The sequence below is a fragment of the Vulpes vulpes genome, chromosome 2, assembly GCF_048418805.1.
Source record: "Vulpes vulpes isolate BD-2025 chromosome 2, VulVul3, whole genome shotgun sequence".
In the NCBI taxonomy this organism is placed as follows: domain Eukaryota; kingdom Metazoa; phylum Chordata; class Mammalia; order Carnivora; family Canidae; genus Vulpes; species Vulpes vulpes.
Genome location: NC_132781.1, coordinates 20,823,835 through 20,848,833, shown reverse-complemented (window position 1 = coordinate 20,848,833; position 24,999 = coordinate 20,823,835). Strand labels below are relative to the sequence as shown.

Here is a 24,999-nt window from a genome sequence, read left to right as displayed (position 1 = left end):
TCCCTAGAATGCTCCCTGTATGTCAGCCTGTAACAAGCTGCAACATGCCGGCCCCAAAGCTAAGCATCAGACTGGGACTGGGTGGAGGCACCTCCTACAGCAGCAGGAAAGACTGGAATAAGAGCTGTGTCTCCTCCCAGGTCAAGGGATTTTTTGCACATTTATTAAGCACCTGCTGTGTGCCTCTCTGGCACTGAGGATTCACCTGTAGGATACAGAAAAGAATCAGAAAATGATGTTTACTGCAAAGTGCTGGCTGTGTAGGGGATTTGGTCTCAGGGGGTGAGGAAGCGCCTAGGGACAGGCATGAGAGTCACTGTGGCCACAAGTCCCCTTCCTCCAACCCTTTATAAGGCCTTGATTTCTCTGACAGATCTCCAGGAAAGGAAATTCTTCAGCGTCCCTTGTATGAATAGCCTTGTCTCCTTATTCTAAGTTCCTTGTTGTGTCTGGCTTCACTTCGTATTCCTGAATTTTAAGCTAATTTCTCTTGCCGAGAGTTCAGTGGAAGCAGTCTTGGGGCCACGAAGAACACAAATGGTTAATTCAACTTTGCAGCTTTCTGGGGTTTCTGAGTAAAGAAGGAACAGGCACCAAAGGGCTCATCCCAAGCTGCCCCAGAGACAGAAGTTACCAGCAAAGAGGGGTATGATGAGGGTCCAATGTTGGGGTGGGGAGCTGGTGGGGACAGAGAGATGCTTCCCTGGGAGAAGGTGAACAGCCATGCGGCCCTCCTCAGCTCATCCTCTGCAGCCCTCTGGGCCATCTAAGGGGGTAGAAGAGACGCTGCTGTGTCTTCCATCTCATTTCCCTCTCTGGGGGGAGGCCCTTCCCCACATGGAGGCCGTCAGGGATTCAGATCTACAAAAGCCACACACACACCCTTCTGTACTCTTACCTCCAAGATAAACCCTGACGGACCCAAATTCAGACACACAATGCCGGGTGTGTCAGCACTCTCCCCAGCACAGACACACACACTCCCTTCTTCCCTCCTCTTTGACCCCAGGTGTCCTCAGGAATGGCCACCCCTATAAAAGGAGATAGGGGAGGGGCTCAATAGGTTAAGCACCTGACCTCAGTAGGTCATGATCTCAGGGTCCTGGGATAGAGCCCAACAGGAGTTCTGCTCAGCGTGGAGTCTGCTTCTCCCTCTCCCTCTGCTCCCACTCATGCATGTGCGCGCGCGTGTGTGTGTGTGTGTGTGTGTGTGTGTGTGTGTATGTGTGCGCGCGCTCTCTCTCAAATAAATACATTTTTTTTTAATCTTAAAAAGGAAGATGGGGTAAACTAACGGGTGGCTAAACTTCAGGCCCTGCCCCTGCTCTGGTCCTCCCACAGGTGCACCCCTCCACACAGGAACAAGGGGAGGAGCCTACAGAGCATACATACCCCCTCTGCCCTTTGAGATCACACTCTGGACCTCTGAACCGGAGACTGAAACTCCCTGCCCAGAGCTAACCCCTCATTGGGGGCCTGTAGTTCTCTTGTTCTGACTCTTTCTCCTGAGAGCGGACAACAGCAGCATGTGTGTTATGTGCACACTTAGGCAAAGGGGTGATAGAGGTGACAGTTATAGGGGAGGGATGGACACAGCTGACATGATGCTAGGGTATCTACACACATGTGCTGGAAGCCCTTTGTCATGTGCTAGTGAGCAGGGAGCCAGGCATGCGAAGGGAAGGGGAGATGGCCCAGGGGCTGGGGGTCAGGGAACAGTCATCCCCAAGATGCTGTGTTCCGAGAAGGAATCAGAACTCTCAGTTCCATCCTGGCCTTTGAGGGCGTTGTGGGGGTATCCTTGTCAAGGTGCATCTTATTTAACAGTTCGTTAGTTTAATTTGTGGCTAATTTAGATCTTTGTGTATGGGCCTCCATTTGTATTCTGGCCCCTGCCCACTGGTGTTAGGGTGGGGGGACTTGCTTAGTGTGATCCCTTCAGGGCTAGGAAGACAACCTCGGCTGCAGAAGAGCCTGGAGAGGGGCCAGCCATTGCTGGGAGAAGGAGCACATAGGAAGGTGCAAGGCCCCTGGGCAGAGGTGGGGAGTCGGGGGTGGGTGCGGGGGGTGGTGGTGAGGTACTCCTGCTTTTTGTGCTATTCTTTGTCCTGGGGAGGAGTCTGGAGGCCAGAGACTGCCCACAGCTGGGTCCTGAGGGTGTGTGCCCAGCCAGCCTGGGGAGTGCTCTTAATTATAGAGGTAGCTCCCAAGACACTTCACTGCAAGGCGTGTGGGCGGGCATGGAATGTCAAAAGGAAAACAGGGAGACAAGAAAACAGAGATAGGATGGCCAGAAATAGCACAAGCCAGGGGGAGATACCAGGGGCTAGAGGTGGTGGTGGATGGAGAGGCTGGAAGAGGGTCAGGACCTCTCCAGGGGATGACTGTCCCCCCTTCCCTACCCCAAGCCCCCAAAAAGATGGGATTGCAGAATTTCAGGAACTCAGCAGGGTGGGCTCCAAGATTTAGGACTATATTCTTGATCTGTATCTTCCCAGCTTTCTGAGCAACTCCCGCCCCCTCCTGAGAGTTTGGGTGGGGGGACGCAGCCAAGAGAACCTTGCTACCTGAGTCACCCCCTTGCTGCTCCTGGCCTGGGTGACTCCTGGCACAGGCTGACACAGCTGAGGCCCCACCCGCCTACCAGCCTGCCTGCCCCTCCCTCTCCCAACAAGCTGGGAGAAATGCCTGCCCAGACAAGCGCCTTCCCACAGAAAGGCCGCCCCTCCTCTGGCACACACATGTGCAAGTGCACACACACACACACACACACTGATAACAGGATTTCTCCCCAAACCGTGAAGAGTTCTTAGGAAAAGGAAGAAAACACAATCCATCAGAGCCTCCTTTCTTGTGTGTGTGTGTGTGTGTGTGTGTGTGTGTGTGTGTGTGTGTGTAAAATGAGTCTAGAACTAGGAGAAGAAGGTCTGACCTTGGGGTCACACAAGCAAATTCCTGGCAGAGCTGGGACTTGAACCTTGTCTCCTGCCCACCAGCCCCGCAGACCCACCAACCTAGGTCTTTCCTACCTCTACAAAGGTGGGGGGCAGGGTATGTGTTAGAGGGAGATGGGAACCAGTTGTGTGGGAAGTCACCTCAAGATGGAACTTGGGTGGGGGGGGAACTTTGGGATTCAAGAGCCGGGGAGCTAGGGAGGCCTTGCTGGGCTGGCCAGCTCTCCCTAGGGCTGGAAATCAGTAACCTCTGCTCACTGCCACTCAAGCCTCTACACCAAGAGGGCACCACCCAGACCAGGGCCCTGGATTTGGCAGAGACCTTTCCCCCACCTCCCTAGACTCCAGCAGGGCAGGAGCTGCAGCCAGGGCTTGGAGGCCCCCCCTAACCTGGTACATGAATCCCGTCCTCCCCAGTCCCATCCTGCGGCCACCAGGGAATTTGAGAGTTGAGATCCCTGAATATTTCATCGGCACTTCAGCCTTCAGTGGAAGCAGCAGCCAACTTCCAGCTCATGGATAATTTATGGCACAGGCAGAGAACTTGGGGGGGGGGGGCAGGGAGCGTGGGGGTGGGTGAAGCCTGGACTGGGCACACGCTCAGGGTGCTGGAGAGAGGCCAGGTCCATCCAAAGTGTGGCGTGTGTTAGTGTGTGCAGGGCAGGCCGGTGGGTGCGCTCCAAGGCCTGGGACATTTCCATTTTTGAGGATCCCAATGTATTATCAAAGGAGAAAAACAAACCCACCAACAACAACAACCAAGTTTGTCAAAATAATTGTGCTAAAGGGTTAAAGTCATGCGACAAGCATTTTCTGACTTCATTCCTATCCCTGTGTCTCTGTAACTGTGAGCCTAACCTCATTTGGAGATACCAAAAGCACTTTTTTCTTTTAAGATTTTACTTTTAAATAATCTCTACGTGCCATGTGGGGCTTGAATTTACAGCCCTGAGACCAAGAGTCACTTGCTCCTCTGACTGAGCCAGCCAGGCACCCCCCACCCCTCAAAAACCTTCTAATGGGATGTCCTTCATGGCTGCAAGGCCTCTAAGAGGCCCCCTGCTCCCCACACCCTTCAGGGCCAGGGGGAAAGAAGCCAGACTTGCCACTCAGACTGGCTGAACTGTGCTCCTTCCTAGCTTCCTCCAGGAAGGCCACCAGGATTTAGCCAAGTGGTCAAGGGAAAAGGAAGGCATCTCAATGGGGCCACTCCTTACTTTGCTCCAAGAATGTAATATCCCACTCTTCTCCTAAAAAAGGAAAGATGAAAAAGTGACCCAGAATGGAAAATGTCAAGGTCTCCTTGACTCTTCATTGGGAGTGGCTTACCTAAGTGAGTTGAGTTCTTCCTCAGATTCAGAGGATTAAGTATACGGGTGGTGTGTGTGTGTGTGTGTGTGTGTGTGTGTGTGTGTGTGAGAGAGAAAAAGCAGGCATGTTCCCCCCCCTTACTTCAGTTTCCCCTCCTGAGTCATGGGTGTGAGGTGCTCCCACCCCAAAGCTGTCTGGGGGACAGAAGAGATGTTATCCAGTTGCTCGGGCGCCAAGTGAGACCAGGCAGGTGGTGATTACAGGTGATGTGTCCACAGGTTGGCCTGGAGCTGGCTCTGATGGGCAGCCCTCAGGCCCCAACATATTCCCACCGAATCCTTGAGTCATCTTGGGGCTAAGCCAGCCTTCTAGCCTCTCTGGGCCTCAGTTTCCCCATCCATGAAGGTGAGGCCATATGCCAGGACTGTCCTTGGAGAGGGGTTGCAAGACCTAGATGAAGACCCCAGAGTGGGGAGCTGCAGGGGGGCTAGGGCCCTACAACTGCTATTGGCACTAGTGCCAACTGGACACAGCCTTCTGACACAGGGAGGGGGTCGCTCTCTGTCCACAGGCTAGACCCTACTCCTCCTACCAGGGTGTAGGAGGTGTGACTTTAAGAACTATCTCTCAGGGAAGCCTGGGTGGCTCAGCGGTTTAGTGCCTGCCTTCAGCCCAGGGCATGATCCTGGAGTCCTGGGACCAAGTCCCACATCGGGCTCCCTGCATGGAGCCTGCTTCTCCCTCTGCCTGTGTCTCTGCCTCTCTCTCTCTCTCTCTGTGTGTCTCTCATGAATAAAGTCTTAAAAAAAAAAAAAAAAAAAAAAGAACTATTTCTCAAACCTAAGGGGCGGGGAGGAAATTCTTCCATTAGAATTTACTGGAATTTTCAAAGAGTCTGTGGCACTTTCCCTGTCCATTGGTCCTCACTTTGCAGATTCAGGAAGGTGCTGGCCTAAGTGACCCTGGCAAATCTGTCCCCAGGCTCCTGAACATTGGCCCAATTCCATGGAGCTGACGATGGGGGGCAGCGGGGAGGCACAGGCCCTGGAATTGGGGCTGAAATGCAGAATTTGACTGCCCACTCTTCTTTTCCCCTCCCTACCTGCTTCCTCCAGCCCTCCTAGAACCCCACACCTCCCTCAGTGGGCTGAGGCAATGTGGGGGCTTTGTGCACACATCTGGCCCTAAAGCCAGCATCTCTCTCTCCTTTCTCTGAGCAGCATCGATTTTGGAGATAAGTTTCTTTCTTTCTTTCTTTCTTTCTTTCTTTCTTTCTTTCTTTCTTTCTTTCTTTCAAGATTTTTAAATTCATTTTATTCATAAGAGACACAGAGAGAGAGGCAGAGACATAGGCAGAAGGAGAAGCAGGCTCCTTGTGGGGAACCCAATGCAGGACTCGATCCCAGGACCCTGGGATCACCACCAGAGCCAAAGGCAGATGCTCAACTGCTGAGCCACTCAGGCGTCCCAGGGAGAAATTTCAAATGCAGCTCAGCCACTATCACTCAATTTGAGAAACCTTGGACAAGTTGTTCCTCATTCCTCAGCCTAACCTGTAGCAGAAGGGAGCTGATACCTATGTCACAAGCCTGCTTTAAGGGTTATGAAGAACCCGCCAAGTGCCCACCACATGGTAGGTACTCAATATGCTGCAGCGTGACGCTTGCTTCAGGACAGGGTCTTTCTGGGTCCAGGCACCTCTGTGGCATCGGAGCCTGGCCCTATTGTGTGAGGTCACCATCCCCAGTCCCTTTTTGGCCTTCCCCATCCTTCTACCCATTACACTACAGATGCTATGACTGATGCGGTGCCGGGCAGGTTGCTGGAGGGTGGGGTAAGGAGGGACCAGGTGAGACAGATGTGGAGGAGGCGAGGGTGTCTGCCCTGGGTGTGGTTGGGAGAATGGGCGGCAGGCCCCACGATGGGACTCGGTCTCACCGGTTTGGGGAGCTGGCCTGGCAGTGGGGAGACGCCGGCATCATGGAGAGATGGGAGGGGCTGCTGGCTGCCCGGAAGAGGAGAGCTGAGTAAGGGCTCAAGCTACAGCCTAGTTGTGGGGAAAGGGCTGAGGCAGGGGCTGGCCTCCTGCCTCCAGGGGACACCCCCGCCCCCAAGGACTGTCTCACCACCACACACTCCAGACGCCACTCTCAGATGCACACTTAGACACACACAACACACCTCTTAAATGGCACCTCCCCAGGTCTCTTTTTCTGTCTGATTTCTCAGACTAACCGCATGAAGATTCATTACAACACCTACTGTTTATTGCAGGTCTCTCTGCTGGGACGCAAACTCCGCGAAGGCAGGGTGCCTGGCCTGCTTTGCTCTATTGTATGCCAGCGCCAACAGTGCTTAGCACGTACCAGCTGCTCAATAAACACGTGCTGAGTGAGTGAGCCCATCTAGATACACATTCACAAGTACACGCAGTCTCACGCATCCGTGTGCAGAAACACCTTCGGTCACCCGTGAAACCGCCACACCCTCAGACACGTGCACGCAGGCACAGGCTCCCACCCGGAACCACACGTCCACACAGCATAGACGCACAAGCGCACAGACCTCCTTGCTCCTGCGCACACGCCCTTTCAGACTCACACCCAGCTGTCCAGATTCCAAAGCTCCTACTCACAGCAGGCGCGCTCCAGCACGTCCCGGCTCCCCACCCTCTGAAGGGCCAGCCCCAAGGGCAGCCCCTCCCAGAAACGGGGGGCGGGGCCTCAGTGGAGGCTGACAGCCCAGCAGCTAGAAAGGGGTGGGGTGGGCAGGGCGGGGCCACCGCGGCACCTGGGAGGCTCCGAGGGGACGCCACCGCTGCAGACCCACCTACCGGAGACCGAGACTGGGAGGAGTGAGGTCACCGGTGCCCTCAGCCTTGCCCCAGCCCTGCTCCAGACTGACTCTGTCTGGTCTTCCTGTCGTCGTCCCCACCAGAGACCCAGGGGAGGGGTTTGGGGTGAGGCAGAGAGTCCTCCTGGGCACGGAGATGGGCAGGGCCCAGGCCAGGTCACCTGGCACATCTGTGGGGAGGGCAGGGGTGCGGACAGTGAGAACCGGGCTTCCCAGCATCAGCCCCACCCTCCGGTAGGAAGAGAAGCCTCCTACACCACCCTGCCTCCAGGGAGGCCTGAAACATAGGGAGTCAGAACTGTTACCTGCCTGGTCCCGGCCCAGGGCCCCTCTCCAGAGTGCCTGCCCCTCTACTGTGGAACTAGGGGGGCTGGAGGGGACACCGGTGCATCACAGCGCTCAATTAGCCACCTGGCATCACCCTTACCTCTGTACCTCCAGACTCCCTGCCCCCTAGAGCTGATGAAGATTGGGCAAGAGGATCTGGCAGGTCCACTGCCACCATGAGGTCTCATGTTATCGACCTGTGAGTCTGGGGCCCCTCTGGCTGCTGATATGGAACCCCCCACATCTGTTAAATGTGAAGAATGGGAGAATGGGCAGAGAGCAGGGGAGGGCACGCTTGCTCAGACCCTGGAGAACCTGCGTCAGGAAATGGCTAGAAAGTAAAAGCCGGAAATGTCCTTAGCCCCCTCCCGGTGCTTACCACACTCCCCAGAGGGAAGCAATGCTGAACCAGGAGAATGTAGGGCAGCCCATCTTAGAAATCTGAAACCACCTTCCAGGCACTGGGGCAGGAACTGCGTGCTCACGCCTCCTGGTGGGCAGATCTGCAGTTGCACTCTGCTCACAAATGCCCAGGATCCAAGGCCAAAGAGTTGAGCCCTCACCCATCCCTTATGTGCAAACAGGGGAGATGGATGTGGAGGGAGGGAGGGAACTACCTGCACCCTCAGGCCAGGGGAGACTGGACCCCAGGTCCTGCAATCCATTCAACAAGAAACATTTATTGAGCACCCACTGCCAGTGTACCAGGAACCACTGGACTCCTGGTCCAGTGGTCTTCACGACACCAGTTGCCCCTCTGCTGTCCCTGAAATTCAGGCTGAGACTCCACTTGGAGGAGCAGGAACCTTCTTCCCCAGCAGCCTGTCCGGGTGAGGAGAGCACTGGAGAGGAAGATGGGCCATCAGCAGCTGTAGCACCACCATCCCATGGCCCAGAGCCCTAGAGGACACAGGAGGGGCCTGGGGAGCACAGGTGGGATGGGATGGGGCCTGGTCAGCTCTGTCCATTTTACATTTTTAATAAATAGTTCTTGCTGCTGCCCAGGCTGGTGAGGGCGGTCCCACGGGGCTGAAGCTTTCCCAGCTCTTGAGGGATATGAGGGTGGCCCTCTTCTCATGCTAGGTCGGGCTCCAGCTCTGAAAAGGAAAGGAGGGAACATGGGGTTAGCCCCCCCACCCACTCCCAGCAAGTATCTAGGTGCTGTCCTGGGGGATGGGGGCAGGCGGGAGAGAGGCTCCCATGGACAGGCCTCAGCTGAGTCCCAGCTCCAGAAAGGATGCCACCCCCTCACACACAGGATTGGCTAACAGGCTAGAAGGCCCCAGAGGAGGGGTCCCAGCACTCCGACTGCCTCTGCAGCCCAGGACGTGGATCCTGTGACCAACCTCCACCCCAGCTGCTGCCCCACCCTCCACCAGGACTCGAGTCACTGACCGGCCTCTGCCTCGTCGCCCTTGGCATCTGGCTCCTGCCACCAGTCAGCATAGATGCCCTCCTCATAGTCCCCCTCACCCTCGAACTCAGCATCCGATGGCGGATCTTTGGGCTCTCCGGGCGACACTGTCTCTTCCAGCTCCATCTAGAGCAGACCCAGGGTGAAGGGAGAAATGAGGTCAGAGCAGGCGCAAAGCCAGATGGGCTCCCTTCCTGGATGAGATGCACCCCCCTCACCCCATCTCAGTCCCCAAAGCCCCTCCTTCCCCAGGCAGAGGATCCCACCCAGGACTGATCTGAGAGTTTCTCCCATAAGGTACCACTCCCAAACTGCTCCTGGAGCAGATGCATGGGGCTCCCCCAGCAGAGACTCAACGTCAGCATAAGTGTTCCCTCTCCAAGCATGAATTCCAGAGCAAATGCTGCTAATCCAGGCATACTGTCTGCTCATGCAGTTTCCTGGCCAGGAACATGATCGTCTCCCCAACCACCACCCTGCGCCCGGATAGTGCCTGGACAGCTCTCGTTAACCTCGCCAACGCCAGGCATCAAGGATGTGACCCTGGCCCATGAGCCTGGTTGGATCTGGAGCCCTCCTCTGGTAGCCGGTGCTGACCTCTCCCAAGCACTGTCTGTGCTCCCCACCCACCCACTAGACTGTGAGCTACTTAGGGAAAGGACGGTGCCTTCCATCAACTTAGCCCAGCCCCACACAGTGTCTGACAAACAGCAGGCCAAGAATAACAGTAATCAAATTGGCCACCATTTACCGAGCACCTGTACTAAGTACTTTCCATACTTGATCTCGTTTCACTGTCACGCTGGTGTGACATTGGCATCATCCTTCCCATTCCACATGCAGGAACAGAAGTTCAAGAGCTACCTAAGACTTGCCTGGAGGCCACCCAACTGGTAAGTGGTGGGGCCCAGCGGGCTATCGCCAAAGGCGGGGTACAAACGATGTGGCCCCTGCCCCATATGTAATAAGTAGGGGCACAGGTGAGTGAACAAAGGGGGGAATGAATAAATAGCACTGAGCAGGGCAGCCCGGGTGGCTCAGCGGTTTAGCGCCGCCTTCAGCCCAGGGCCTGATCCTGGAGACCTGGGATCGAGTCCCATGTCAGGCTTCCTGCATGGAGCCTGCTTCTCCCTCTGCCTGTATCTCTGCCTCTCTCTCTCTCCCTGTGTCTCTCATGAATGAATAAATAAATAAAAATCTTAAAAAAAAAAAAAAAAGCACTGAACAGAAACACCTCACCAAATTCAGATGCTCAAACCCTCGTTCAGAATCAAGGTACTGGGACACCTGGGTGATTCAGGAGTTGAGCATCTGCGTTTGGCTCAGGTCATGATCCTGGGAACCTGGCTTTGAGCCCTACATCGGGCTCCCCATAGGGAGCCTGCTTCTCCCTCTGCCTATGTCTCTGCCTCTCTCTGTGTGTCTCTCATGAATAAATAAGTAAAATCTTCAAAAAAAAAGAATCAAGGTACCACATGGTAGCCCTTCCTTCCTGCATTCATTCATTTATCGGTTCATTCAAACTCAAGTTTCCCAACACCAGCTCCGCGGCAGATGCTGTGGGAAAGCTGGAACAACCTGGTGTCCCATCCCAGAGCACAGTCCTCTGGGAGCCCAGCTAGAGAAGGGGTTTGGGGGTGAGATAGACCGGGGCTGCAAATGACTCCAGGTCCAGGGAGACACAGAGGGTCAAAGTTGGCCCTGAAAGCCCAGGAGACAGAACCAGGGCATGCACCAAGGGCTTCCTGGAGGAGCTGCCACTTAAGCTGGGCTGCGGAGTTACTGGGCAAGATTCAGACATGTAGAGAAGGGGAGCATGAGAACACGGAGTGAGAAGAAAAGCGCAGGTACAGGTAAGGGACAGGTCTCTCCTGTGTCACAGCATATGACTACCAGGAGGTGGGGCCAAGCTTTGGAAAAAGATTGAGGGTTCCCATCGTGGCCCAGCCTAGCCAGCAGGGGGGCTGCTTACCTCATCATCTGACTGCAAGTACATGTGTGCAAACTCCAGCAGCTCCCGAAGCTCAGCGGTCTGGTTGTGGTAGAGCGTGGCCTCCTGAGAGGAGGGGAGAAAGTGGGGGTAAGCCAGACCCTGTGGCCAGATCGGGGGAGGAGCCAAGTTGTTGGAGCTCTGGGTCTCCCACCCTTTTTCAGTCAAAGGAGCAGGGAATAGGTATCAGCTCACATGCTGACTGAAAAAAATCACAGCTGCTTGGGAGTGCCTGGGTTAAGGAGGATTCTGAGGGCTGCTAGAAAGTTCCTTATCCATCAGCAATGTCTGCCACATTGCAGAAATCCAGGGTGATACCATGTGCCCCCGACTGCCAGTCTTGCCCTAGATTCCAGGGGTTCCTTAGTTGGTCCAAGCTACGGGGTCCCTGCAAAGGCCAGTAGTGAGAGTGATGAAGGTGGGGCAGGGAGCAGGTGGGGACAGGGACAGGTATCTTGCGACTCCCACAGCCTGAGCACTGGGCTGTCAGGGTAGACAGTCCCACTCCCATTTTTCAGGTGAGGCCACATATTCAGAAAGGATCAGTAATGTTCCCAGGCCCATTCAGCTGGGGCGGCCAGCTTTGAACCCAGGACCCCAGTCACAACCCATAGTCTTTCTTTTCCCTTCCAATCTGGCCTTCCAAAGCAGCCAATATGTGTGTGTGTGTGTGTGTGTGTATATATATATATATATTTTTTTTTTTTTTAATTAAACCACGTGTCCTGAGAGTGCCTCCAAAGGCAGTGCCCACCTCCCGGGGCTGGAAGTCCTCCTCCTCCAGGCCCCAGCGAGCCCGGTGGAAGCGGTAATACACCAGGTTCTGCTGCATGACACTGTCCTCAGGGTCGAAGAGCATGTAGCTGGCGGCGCTGCGGGCAGCCTGACGCACATCGTTCACTGCGGGCAGGACAGGAGTGAGGAGCAGCCGTGGCACTGCCCCACTTTCAGGGACAACACCTTCCTAGCCCAGCCCCATCTCCCAATTCAATCCAGTGCACCTGGCTCTCCAGCTGCCTCCCAGAATATCTTCTAGGCACCTCACCCACCCACCCCCAAATTATAAGGCAAGCTAGAATGTCCCGGGCACTTGTCATGTGCCAGGCCCGGGTCATTTAAGCTTCACCATTATCATCATCCCCATTTTACAGACAAGAAACCTGAGGCAAATAGAGGTTAGGTAGGTTTCTCAAGCTCACACAGCTGGAGTATAATGGCACTAGGGAATTGAGAGCCCAGCAGCCTGGCCCTCAACCTCTTTGCCAACTGGAACTGGCCTCAGCTCCTCTGCTCCAACTCTAGCAACCACCCGAATCTCGGCATCTTCGCATTGCAGGAACACTGGAGATCATCCATCCCAGCCCCAGCTGATGCCCAGGATCTCCCCCAGACAAGAAGAGCCATAAACCCTGGTGCTACTTCTCATTAGCCATGTGACTAATGGCCCCTTGTACTATATAAGCCTCAGATTCCTCAACTGAAAAATGGGTCCAGTAATGTCAGCTGGTTGGGGGTAAAAGTATTAAGTGAGATAAACAGACATGTAAACCGTCAAGTTCTGTGGAATTGTGGGGTACCCAGTCATTTAACTAAGAGGTCCCTGAATTCTGCTAAGGCTGCTCTCTGTTCTTCCCACCCTCTCACCTGCCCGCCACCCCCCGTCACCCTCCCGCCGCTTCCCTCCCGTCACCCAGGGTCCTCACTTCTGAGGGGTGGCTCCCCATGGCTCTGTGATACTCCCAGTGCCGTACTCTCTCTGCCCCCTGCCCCCCACCCCAAGCCCACCAGGAGGCTCACACTTGTAGTAGGCAAACTGCAGGTAGTGATACATGGTGGCCACAAACTTCTCCACAAAAAAGCCGCCCACGTTAGGTGTCAGGTTGGCCTCACAGTCCACTTTGCATTGCAGGGACTCTGCAAAGAGATCTAGTGGAGGAGGGGGAGGCAGTGGTGAGGAGCTGGTGGCTGCCCAGCCTGTACGATCACAGGAGATGATGCCGGAGAAGACTTTGCTGAGCATACTAAGGGCAGTGCTAAGGGCTGCCACTGTGGCCTGAGCTAACATCACCCCTACCCCGAAACCAGAGGGAGCCGGCGCATTCTGAAGCGGATGAGGTTTGGAGGTAAGACGGAAGCCTAGACAGAGAAGCTTCGGGGTGTTTTCTGCCCCTGCTGAGGGACCCTACAGTTAGGGATCCCAATTAGGTGTGATTTCTGACCACAAACTGCCTTCTGCACCCATCTGCTGGGCTGATCCTGCACATAGCACCTTGGCACCTTTGCCCCTGCATTGTGAACCCAGTGTCGCCAGCCCCTTGTGGGATGTCACCACCTCTCTGCACCCATGCCCACACTTGGGACAGGATTGTAGCCCATGCCTCTCAACAGACTGAAGGCTCCCAGGGCGGGATAACACCTCACTCCTGTCCACCTCCCAAGAACTTCCTGGGTGCTAAATATGTAGGGGATGAAAACTTGTGCTAAGGGGCCTGAGAGCTCCGGGAAGCAGGGCCCTGTGGGAGAGCAGGAGGCCCACAAGGGTGTGAGGGGGTGGGCAATACCTGCTATGGCTGGATAGAAGTCCTTGAAGTCCACCTGCTCGTGGGCCCCCTCGCAGCCGGCCAGACATCGGGCAAAGACGGCCAGATACTCGGCCAGGGCCCGCTCCATGTCCTCGGTGCTGCCGCGGAAGTCTCCGCTGTTGTAAAGCTTCACAGCCCTGAGGAACACGGCCTGGAGGGGAGCGTGGGAAGGGTCAGGGAGCCCCGCCAACACCTCCTCTCCGCTCCCAGCCCCGTTGGGGGCCAGCCCTGCCCCTGCCTCCACCTCGTAGGGTTGCGCCTCCAGGTCGGTGAGGGGCTCCTCGGCCGCGTCGAGCAGCCCCCGGTAGTAGCTGAGATATTTGGCGGTTAGCTCGTGCTTCGGGTTCCTCTGCAGGAAGGTGTAGGCCGCGGCTGCCGCCTTCTCCAGCCGGTTAGCCTGTGGGGCGGGGACAGAGCGGGTCGGGAGCGCCGGCTTGGCCGTCGGGGGCAGTGCGCGCGACTCCGCTCCCGACCGCACGGAGCCCGACGGCCGCTCGGAACCACACGCCCCAGCGGGGCCCCGGGGGCGAGGCTGGGCAGGGGCGTCGGGGCCTGGGGGGGCACCCGGGCTGCGAGGGAGAGCGGGGAGGGATGCGGGAGGCCTCCGGGGTCGCGGAAGGCGAGGCGGGGCTGGGGGGGCCCCGGGGGGTGTCGAGGGGCACCCGGACTGCGGGGGAGGGGGAGGAGGGATGGGGGAGGCGGGGCGGGAGGACTCGGGGGTCGGGGAAGAGGCGGCGGGGCTGGGAGCGCGGGGGCGGGGGGACTCCAGGGCCGGGGGAGGGGCACCGGGCGGGGTGCCGGGGCGGGGCCCACCTTGAACAGCGCGTAGTGCAGGTACTGGTAGGGCAGGCGGCTCTGGAAGTCGCGCAGCAGCTGCCGCGGCGGGTAGGGCACCTGGAAGGCGGGCAGCGTCCGCTTGCAGCGGCGCAGGCAGGCGGCGCGCTCCAGGACGTGTCCGAAGAGCTGCAGCTCGCGGGCCCACTCCTCGCCGCGGCCGCCGTCGGGGCCGGGCGCGGGCCCCGAGGGCGAGGCCGCGGGCGGCGCGGGGCCGCTGCAGTTGGCGTGGCAGAAGGCCTCGCTGTCCCGCAGCAGCCGGTGCAGCCGCAGCGCCGCCTCGAGGTAGCGCGCGCTCTCCCGCCAGCTCTCGCCCTCGTACTGCTCGAGCGCGTGTCCGTAGGCCGCGGCCAGAGGCATCAGGTCCTCGGGCGGGAAGCCCCGGAAGCTGTACTTTTCGTACTGCGCCGCGGCGCTGCCCAGCAGCAGCCACAGCAGCCCCCACGCCGCCCGCCCCATGGCCGCGCCGCGCCGGCCGGCTCTCCCGGGGCGGAGCAGGCGGCGGGGCCTGGCGGGGCGGCGGGGCCGGGCGGGAGCGGGGGCCGGGCGGCGCGCCCGCTGGGTCTTAGTGCCGGGCACCGGGGGCAGAGGGCGGGGTCGCGGGCTGGGTCAGCTCCCCCGAGGGGCAGAGGGCCCGGGGTGTCCCGAGTCTCCTACGGTGGCCCACCTCCTGCCCTTGGGGGTCTGCCCCCTGACCTTCTGGAAGCGGATGGAAGGACGCTTCCCGCAGGGCTGGGAGCCCGCAAAGCCCCTCCCCACGCGAAGACAACCCCCCACCCTAAGGTCCAGAAACTGACGGAGCGCCGCCTCCTCCACTCTGCCCAAACCCTGGCACCTGGTCTTTCCATTACAGGGTCCCTTCTGCTCCTTCCTTCTCCGCCCCTAGCCCTGAAGGAGTCACTGCTAGTGTCCTCTCCTCGCCGCCCGCACCCCCCGTTCGCGACTGGGAGCGCGCAGCGCTCCCGCGGCTGCCCACCGGCCTCCAGCCCCGCGCGGCACCGCGGCTTGTCCCCGGAGAGGCCCTCCCTGGGACATTGGGGGGGTGGGGGCGGGGAGATGCCAAGATATCCCCAGATTCTGGAGCCCCTCCATCCATCTGGAGGAGCCTAATTTGGAGGTGGTGGCGAGAGAAGCCAGGGATGTTTCTGCTCGGCTTTAGGACCCGGGGACTCCGGAAAAGGGGATGCCCAACTTTTTTCTTTTCTTTCTTGCTTGCTTTCTTTCTTTTTTTTTTTTTTTTTGAAATGGGAGTCAGCTCCTACTTCTCGGCTTTCCCGAAGCTCCCTCCCTGGCCGGGCCCCTGGACGCAGAGCCCCGGGAGGGAGGGGAACCTGGAGTTCTTTCTCGCGCTTTCCTGTAACTCCAACACTCAGCCTCGCCCCCTCCTCCGATTCCACCCCCCGGCTCCCGCCCCCCGTCCCGCCAGCTCAGTCTCCCCAGCCCCCATTCCACGTGGACCAGCCAGGGCGGGGGTGGGGACGAGGACAGGAAGGGGGGGAGCCTGCTCCCGGAGGAGGGGGGGAAGGAGGCTGGCGGCGGCGACTCCCTCGCTCGCCCTCACTGCTGGCCGTCCGCGCTGCAGGCACCATGTTCCGCGCGGGGTTCCCCAGCCACACCTTCCTCCGGCTGCCCCGGCTGCAGTTGCTGCTGCTGCTGCTGCTGCTGCTGGTACAGGCCGTGGGGAGGGGGCTGGGCCGTGCTAGCCCGACCGGGGGCCCCCTGGAAGATGTAGTCATCGAGAGGTACCACATCCCCAGGACCTGTCCCCGGGAAGTGCAGATGGGGGATTTTGTGCGCTACCACTACAACGGCACTTTCGAGGATGGCAAGAAGTTTGACTCGAGGTAACGGGTTGGGTGCCCCCAGACTGGCCACTCCCCTTGGGGCCAGGCTCTTGTAATCCTGGAGATCCCGTAGTCCCTTTAGGCTGTGTCTGCATCCCCTACTCACTCCGTGGTCTTCCAACCCCTAATGCAGCACCCTGGGAATGGGGACTTCCAGATATCCATCTTCCCCAGGACATCCTTACCCTCAATTTCAAACCCTCACCTCTCAAAGGACCCCGGTTTCTTATACAGCAAACTCCCCGTTTTCCTCAAAGTGTTTGATGATGGAGGTGAACTGCTGTATTTACTTACCAGTGCTTTATTTAAAGACCTGGCAGGGAGGTTCTGGTCCCTAGTGCTGGGGGGAAGGGCAGGGTCCCTGCTACATGTGAATCCTCCGGTGGTCTCAGCCTGGGACCCCCTGAATCCCTTCTGGTTCCAGCCCCAGGTTTCCAGCCTTTGTAACCAGAGAAGAGGCACTAGAACCTTTCTGGAGGCCACGGGGGTTTTGAGCAGCTAGGGTGGTAAAGGAGGGTGACCCAGGAGTGGAGGGCATAGCTCTGTGTAGGGACCCTATGTGTCTACGTGTCACAGGGCTGGGCACTGACCCCCAGGCTCCTCAGGGGGTTCTCAGCTCCCTCTCTGGGTTTCCCTGCACCCCCCACCTCCCTCCATCTTAGCTCTACCAGCCCAGGACTGCCTCCCATCTTGTCCGCCTTGGGGTTTGAGAGATGGGCTTCTGGTCTGATCAGACCTTTGATCTGCTTTGGCCAGTTACTTTTGTGAGTAGAGGCAGGGCAGGGCTGCACGCCAGCCTAGGTTAAACCTCAGAGCCAAGTCATACACCATATCCCAAGAGCTCAGTCCCTCTTAGACCCCTTCCCAAAACACACAACTCAGCCTATGGGAAATCGTTGGCCATGGCTTTGAAAGGCAGGCACTGTACTGAATGAAGGACATGAGCTCCAGAGTGCAGGACCCCGAGTTCAAATCCAGCCTGTGACCATGAACAAAAAATTTTAGTACTTGCAGCTTCATGTTCCTTATCTGAAAAACAGAGGTTAAAAATAATCTGGAAAATTCAATTCCCTCTTCCTAAGGCTGATAACAGGGCTCAAGTATGATGATGAATGAAAGTGAATTTCATGCAGCGCCTGCCAATCTGAAAGCAAGTTCAGGGCACATGGGCCTTGACTCTGGGGAGGACTGAGTGCTCTGATAGTGTGTAACTGGTAGAAATTCTGTGCGGGCTTGGGCCCTCACCACAGCACTGTGGAGGAAGCCTCTCAGTGGGCAGAATGAGGGATGGCTGGTGGCCAGGAATACAGCCCAAGTCAGGGAGGGGTTGGGAGCCAGGGATGGCTTCCTTGGTGGGACTCTGGGAGCCTGGCTGGCCCCAGTTCATGTAGTGCTAAGCTTGGAAAAACGTCCTTAACCCATGGTTCTTAACTCTCTTGGTCAAAAGAAAAATCTCTTGGAGTCCCCTGGGTTGGCTCAGTTGGAAGAGCATGCAACTCTTGATCTTGGGGTCAGGAGTTCAAGTTCCTCATTGGAGGTAGAGCTTACTAAAAAATTGAATAAACTTAAAAAAAAGTGATTTAAAAATTTGTTTTAAATAAAAGTCTCCCGGGGCGCCTGGGTGGTTCAGTCATTTAAGTGTCTGCCTTCAGCTTAGGTCATGATCCCGGAGTCCTGGGATCCAGTACCACATTGGGCTCCCTGCTCAGGGGGGAGTCTTCTCCCTCTGCCTCTGTCCCTCCTCCCTGCTCTTGCTGTCTCTCTCTCTCTCTTTCACTCTCAAATACATAAAATCTTTTTTAAAGAAGAAAAGAAGGACACTTGAGTGGCACAGTGGTTGAGCGGCTGCTTTTGGCTCAGCACCAGGTCTTAATCCCAGGGTCCTGGGATCCAGTCCCATATTGGGCTCCCTGCGGGAAGCCTGCTTTTCCTTCTGCCTATGTCTCTGCCTTTCTCTCTGTGTCTCTCATGGGTAAATAAATAAAATCTTTAAAAAAAAAAAAGAAAAGAATTTCCTTCTAAAAAATAAAAACCTCTCATCTTCCCTTAGCATCTGAAAACTTAAAATAAAACTAACTAAAAGCAAGTAAAAGTCAAGAGGTAAAAATTTCCGATTATAAAATGAACAAATCATGGGGATGTAGTGTACACGGGGAGCATAGACAACAATATCATATTAACTTTGTGTGGTGACAGGTGCTAACTAGATTTATTATTCTGATTTTCTCCTAATGTCTGTAAATGTCAAATCACTATGTTGTACACCTGAAACTAGTATTATCTTGTATGTCAATTATACTTCCATAAATAATAAATAAATAAAAGTAAGATAAAACAAAAACCAATAAAGGCCATGGCAATTTTAAAATGTGTCTTTCCAGAACTGGAAACTAATCTCTATCCTCAGCTAGCTCTGCTTCCCCCTCCTCTCCTTGGAAAAGTGATGGTGTGGTGGCACAAACATGGAGTTGAATAGGGCACAGATTAGCCGCGTGACCTTGGGCAAGTCAGTGTCTTGTCTCAATTTTTGTCATGAGAAAAATGAAAATGCTAATGCCCACTTCAAAGGGGAAAGAATTAAATAAGGTATTGAGGGGCACCTGGGTGGCTCAGTCAGTTAAGCATCTGCCTTCTGCTCAGGTCATGATCCCGGGGTCCTGGGATCAATCAAGCCCCATATTGGGCTTTAGTGGAGCCTGCTCCTGCTTCTCACTCTTCCTCTGCCCCCCACTCATGCTTGCTCTGTCTCTCCAGTGCTCTCTTTCTCAAGTAAAAAAATAAAATAAATAAGGTGGTGAAAGGGAAAGGTCAAGGATTTCATCTGGCACATGGCCAGTGCTCAGTAAATGTTCCTTTTCCCCTTTGGGCCATACTTAGCATCCCTCTGCTATCAGCAGATAGTGGTAGCACACAGGCCTATGCAGACCTCCTACGTCCCAGGCAAATAAAAGCCCCTGACCTCCTCAGGGACGTCTCTCCTGTAGCAGCCCATCCTATTAAGGGAGGAGGGAGGCTTGAGAGGAGACAGGAGTATGTGGACCCACGCCTGTGTATAGGGAGGCGGATAGAGTGTGTGTGCACCTGCGCATGTGTGTGACCATGGACAGAGACCACTGAACCCCATCTGCTTCTTCCCTCCCCTCCCCCAGCTATGACCGAAGCACCTTAGTGGCCATCGTGGTGGGCGTGGGGCGCCTCATCACCGGCATGGACCGAGGCCTCATGGGCATGTGTGTCAACGAGCGGCGACGCCTCATTGTGCCTCCCCACCTGGGCTATGGCAGCATCGGTGTGGGTGAGAAGGGTTGGGCACAGGCATGGGGATGGAGGAGACCCAGGAGGCAGACAAGGACCCCAGGGCCAAAAACTGAAGCTCGGAGGGGGAGAGTGACTTGCCCAAGGTCACACTGCCTATGCAGTATGCATTGAGACAGGTCTGGGGCTAGAGTTTCAGTCTCCTGCCCATGGAGTGGGAGGAAAGGAAATGACAGGCCCTGGGTAGAATCAAAGCTTGACTAGGGAGAAGGGGAACTAGGGGCAGTAGAGGGGGTGGCCAAGCAGGACGTTCAAGTGGCCATTCAACCTGCCATGCTGGGGCTGCAGCAAATATGGCACCGCCTTTGATACCAGGTAAGGGCAAGAGGGAGTCCTGGGCGTAGGGGACTGTGGCATGGTGAGGGGTCCTGGAGGCTGCACCGGACATGAGCTGTGGCCTCCGGACTCTCACAGCGGGGCTCATTCCCCCGGATGCCACCCTCTACTTTGATGTGGTCCTGCTGGATGTGTGGAACAAGGCAGACACCGTGCAGGTGAGCACCTTGTACCACCCAGCCCACTGCCCCCGCATGGTCCAGGACAGCGACTTTGTCCGCTACCACTACAATGGCACACTGCTGGATGGCACCGCCTTTGACACCAGGTAAGGGCTAGAGGGGTCCTGGGGCACTGGGGGCCGTGGTATGATGGGGAGGGTGTCCAGGGCCCATCTCCAGCAGCTCTACCTCATTCTCTACAGCTACAGTAGGGGCGGCACTTATGACACCTACGTTGGCTCTGGATGGCTGATCAAGGGCATGGATCAGGGGCTGCTGGGCATGTGTCCTGGAGAGAGAAGGAAGATCATCATCCCTCCATTCCTGGCCTATGGCGAGAAAGGCTATGGTGAGGGCAGACAGGGTCTCGGGGATTCCCCAGAAGAGGACTGTCACATACGGTTGTTAGGGTTGTGTCCTGCAAAAGGGCACTCAGGACGCCGTAGAGATGAAATCTCTCTTGGTGATGATCTCACTAAGAAAGGATGCTTTATTCTGATTCCCACAGACATTCAGTAGGGGCTAGTGATGGCCTTGGGGAGGATCTAGCTCACACCTCACAGGGGGAGCAAGAAACAGGACTGCTGAGGATAGAGCAAGGTCTCTGGAGAGCAGAATTAGCACCTTTCTGCAGGGTGCTCACACGGGCCTTCCTGAGTGGAGAAGGAGCCCCGTTTGTTCTCCACTTGTATGGTTCAAGCCTATCCCTTCCCCAGGGACTGTGATCCCCCCTCAGGCCTCCCTGGTCTTCCACGTGCTACTGATTGACGTCCACAACCCGAAGGACACCATCCAGCTAGAGACGCTGGAACTACCTCCTGGCTGCGTCCGGAGAGCAGTGGCTGGAGACTTCATGCGTTACCACTACAACGGCTCACTGATGGACGGCACCCTCTTTGATTCCAGGTTAGTGTGGGGCGGGGGGAGCAGGAGGGTTCCTGAGGACAGAAGGTGGAAGAGGGAGTGAGGACCTGGGGTCACCCCAGGCAGCAGCTGGGGGTGGCTCTGAGCTGCTGGGCAGGGCCGGGTGGGGGGCCCTGTGACCTCCCTTGCTGGCCCTCCCTGCCTTGTATTACAGCTACTCCCGCAACCACACCTACAACACCTATGTGGGGCAGGGTTACATCATCCCCGGGATGGACCAGGGGCTGCAGGGCGCCTGCATGGGGGAGCGCCGGAGGATCACCATCCCCCCACACCTGGCCTACGGGGAGAACGGGACAGGTAGGCATGTCCCCTGTGCTCACGGTCACCATGGTAGCATCACTGCAGACTGTCCACTGACTCCCCAGGGGCACAGGGCCATTCCAGCCACCGCTCTGCCCCTCTCATCACCAACAGTCACCTGCCACACCTGCCACCTGCCCGCCTCCTGCCACACAGACTCCATCCTCTCCTCCTGGGGCACCCCCCCGCCCCACTTCTCCCTTCCATCATGGAGAGGGCAGCCAACTCCTGAGTTTTGGGGAGGTGGGGTTGTTATGGAAGAAAAGAAATAGCCCTAGGAAGCAAAGAGACCTGGACTTGAGACCCAGCTTTGCTGGAAGCCTAAGTGTCCTCACCTGTAAAATGGGGCAAATTACTTTTTTTTTTTTAATTTTATTTATTTATTCATGAGAGACACAGAGATTGAGGCAAGGACATAGGCAGAGGGAGAAGCAGGCTCCCCAAGGGGATCCCGATGCAGGATTTGATCCCAGGACCCTGGGATCATGATCCGAGCCAAAAGACGCTCAACCACTGAGCCACCTAGGCGTCCGTAATGGGCTTTCTAAGTGGCCTGGTCCTCCCCTCCCCTGTCCCTCACCCCCACAAGAGCGTATTAGAAGAATTGACCCTGGGGACAAAGACTGTGGCCCATTCTAATTTGCAGACACAGGGGTGGGGGTGAGGTGGGGGGGAGGCCTAGGGGCCTAGGGGAGGCCTGAGCAGCCCTTCCTGGATTCTCAGTTGATCCATTCTCCGTTCTGACCCCAGGAGACAAGATCCCCGGCTCTGCTGTGCTGATCTTCGATGTCCACATCATTGACTTCCACAACCCTGGGGATCCCGTGGAGATCAAGATACTGTCCCCACCCCCGGAGACCTGCAATGAGACAGCCAAGCCTGGGGACTTTGTTCGCTACCACTACAACTGCTCGCTCCTGGATGGCACAAAGCTCTTCTCCTCGTGGGTCCGGGGCAGGGCCAGGGCTGGGCAGGTGGGTGGGCCCAGGCGTGGGGAGTCCTCCTGACACACCCCGACGGGTGCTTCTGTAGATGTTCCCATCCAGCCAGCATGGGGGACCCTGAGGAGCTGAGATTCTCTATGCACGGGCACAGGGAGGGTGAACCAGTTAGTCTAGGGGAGCTGCTGTCTCCATCTGTGGAGGGGAACCCAAAGCAGGGAGAGATGGGCCCTCCAGGCCGCACTTGGGGGCAGTGGCATGATGAGGAGGGCATCCTACCTCTGAACTGTTGGGCCCAGCACGGGGCTGTGTGGGGCAGGCACCAGGAGAAGTAGCTGGGAGACTGGGCTGGTGGGGGACGATGGGATGCTGACTGGCCGGGGAATCTGCTTTCCCCCTGCTGCAGCCATGACTATGGGGACCCCCAGGAGGCCACACTGGGGGCCAACAAGGTGATCGAAGGCCTGGACACAGGCCTGCAGGGCATGTGTGTGGGAGAGAGGCGGCAGCTCGTGGTACCCCCACACCTGGCGCACGGAGAGAGTGGAGGTGAGGAGCAGACCAGCACTGGGGGCTGCTGGGGCCCATGAGGGAGGCCTTCCCAAGGGTTCTGTGTCCAACAGGGGAAACTGGGGACTGAGGAGCACCTGGGGCAGGCTGCAGGACAGACCCAGGCCTCCGCCTGACTGGGATGCTTCCCTTTCTTCCCCCCCATCTCCAGCCCGGGGTGTCCCTGGCAGTGCAGTGCTGCTGTTTGAGGTGGAGCTGGTGTCCCGGGAGGAGGGGCTGCCTACAGGCTACTTGTTCGTGTGGCATGAGGACCCTCCTATCAACCTGTTCGAAGGCCTGGACCTCAACAAGGACGGCGAGGTCCCCCTGGAGGAGGTGGGTGAGGAGTTCGGTCCTCCTGATAGCTTCTCCCACACTGTCACCCTGACAGGAGCTGCTGTGTGTGGTGGTGTCATGCAGCGCAGTATGTCTGCAGTCCCAGCTGCACCTGTCTCTGCCCCTGTCCTGGGTCACGGTGCCTCAGGTCTTGTCCCTGCCTCTTCTTCATGCAGCCCAGCTCCCCCCTTCCACTGCTGCCTGTCCTCCACACCTACCTCCTCCCCCGGCCCCCTCTGGGACCCTTCCCAAGGCCACTTGCCGCTGCTCCGGTGAGACCCTCACCCCCCTCTCCCCTTGGCTCTCCTGGCTCCCAGTTCTCCGCCTTCATCAAGGCTCAAGTCAGCGAGGGCAAAGGACGCCTCATGCCTGGGCAGGACCCAGAGAAAACCATAGCAGACATGTTCCAGAATCAGGACCGCAACCAGGATGGCAAGATCACCATGGAGGAGCTCAAACTGAAGTCGGACGAAGACCAGGAGCGGGTCCATGAGGAGCTCTGAAGGCCAGGAGCCTGGGCCCAGGCCCAAATGTGGAGGCCCGCTTCTGTGAGGACATTGGGCCCTGGGGCTGACCTTCCAAGGGTCACCCTCCCCTGTGCAGGCATCATGTCTAGGAACACCTGAAACATGGTCAGAGGAGACAACTCTGGTCTCCCCACCAGCCCGAGAGTAAAATCCACAATACAGACCTCGATTTACTGTTTCTCTTCTGGCCCCAAACCCCTCCCTTACAAGTTTTGGAGTCACAAAGCCAATCTGTTGGCAGAGTCTGGGGGTCGGGTGGGGCCATTGCTGAGCCTCACCCATATCCCCCACCCCCAACGTCACCAGACACTGAACAAGGCCCAGATCAGTCATTTATTTTCTCAAACTTTCCTTTTACCCATACTTTTCCTTGTCCCCAACTACCCTGCTCTGGTCTCTATTCCTGGGTCCAGGCAGCCCCCCAAGAGCATAGACCAGGACTCACCAGACCCTCACCTCTGGGGGCTTCTAGGGAGGGCACTGCCCTCCCCCACTCACTCCCCTCCCCCACACCTCTGCTGTTGGCCCCCCACAATGTCCAGTGGTGGCTGGATTGACCGTGGGGCGCTCTGTTCAGGGCTGGGCTTGGTGTTGCCCTTCCTCCCTCTCTGTCCCTGCTTTCTTTCTCTATGGGACAGAGAAGAGGAAGGTGAAGGGGGTGGGGATAAGGATGGATGGTAGTCTCAGGGCTACGAAATCCTTGGTTTGGGGGAAGAGATAAACTTGGAAGAAAGGCTTGCTTGAAGTGAGAGGGGGGTAGACAGCTCTGCACATTCAAAAGGCTAAATTGGTGGCAGATCCCTTTCTCTTTTGTACCAAATAAAAGACTAAACCAAAGGCCTCAGGATGTGCTCTTTCAGTTGAAGGGTGGCCCTGGGACCCCAAAACTGGGGAAGAACCGGGAAGAAAGTAGGCGTTTAAGATACCATGTCCCTAGGTCTCTGCCTCCGACCTGCTGTGGCCTAACCAGGGCCCTCCCCATGGAAAGGGAGACCCTTGTGTGCTGGAGGGAGAGTGGGGAGTGGTCATCTACAGGGGGTCCTGCAGGGGAGGTGTGGAAAGATGATCCCTGGCTCTTAACTGTCCCAACTGAATGGAAAGGTGGGGTCCCCCGCCCCCAACCTCAAACTGAAGAAATTCAAGGATTAAATTAAGCTGCACAGGTTGGATTCCTCTCTTCCACGTAGATTTGTTCCAATACTAGGCTACCTCCCGCCTCTCCTTGCTCCTGGCTGCCAGCCATTACCACCTGCTGGATCCTCCCTCCCTTCATCTGAAGGAAACTTATCAGCTCCAACCTACAGTCTTGAGGGAGGAATTGCTCCAGCCAGCAGGCAGGCCACCCGCCCCCCACCCACAGGGCTGGACTTTGGCCAGGGCGTCAAAGATGTCCTAAGCCAGGAGAGGATGGGGGAGCAGGGGAGGCTTGGGAGAGAAGCCGATGGTACTGGGCTCCCTGGACTGACCTGTCCCCCAACAAGCACCCATTTCTTGCCCA

The 24,999-nt window shown here is 57.0% G+C and overlaps 2 protein-coding genes across 2 annotated transcripts; one reads left to right on the top strand and one right to left on the bottom strand.

Moving 5' to 3' along the window:
- Positions 1-8,105: 8,105 nt before the first annotated feature.
- P3H4 (prolyl 3-hydroxylase family member 4 (inactive)) lies at positions 8,106-14,788 on the bottom strand. Its single transcript, XM_025987105.2, has 8 exons — positions 14,245-14,788; positions 13,676-13,828; positions 13,411-13,582; positions 12,647-12,775; positions 11,604-11,749; positions 10,832-10,915; positions 8,841-8,985; positions 8,106-8,542 (listed from the first exon to the last, which is right to left on the bottom strand). Exons 1-8 carry the CDS (start codon positions 14,722-14,724, stop codon positions 8,520-8,522), a joined length of 1,332 nt encoding a protein of 443 aa, XP_025842890.2. The 5' UTR covers positions 14,725-14,788; the 3' UTR covers positions 8,106-8,519.
- A 705-nt stretch (positions 14,789-15,493) lies between these two features.
- Positions 15,494-24,338, top strand: FKBP10 (FKBP prolyl isomerase 10). Its single transcript, XM_025987088.2, has 10 exons — positions 15,494-16,109; positions 19,259-19,404; positions 19,839-20,028; positions 20,125-20,270; positions 20,638-20,827; positions 21,000-21,145; positions 21,899-22,091; positions 22,496-22,638; positions 22,811-22,974; positions 23,292-24,338. The coding sequence occupies exons 1-10, from the start codon at positions 15,853-15,855 to the stop codon at positions 23,475-23,477; spliced, it is 1,761 nt and encodes a 586-aa protein (XP_025842873.2). The 5' UTR covers positions 15,494-15,852; the 3' UTR covers positions 23,478-24,338.
- Positions 24,339-24,999: the final 661 nt, after the last annotated feature.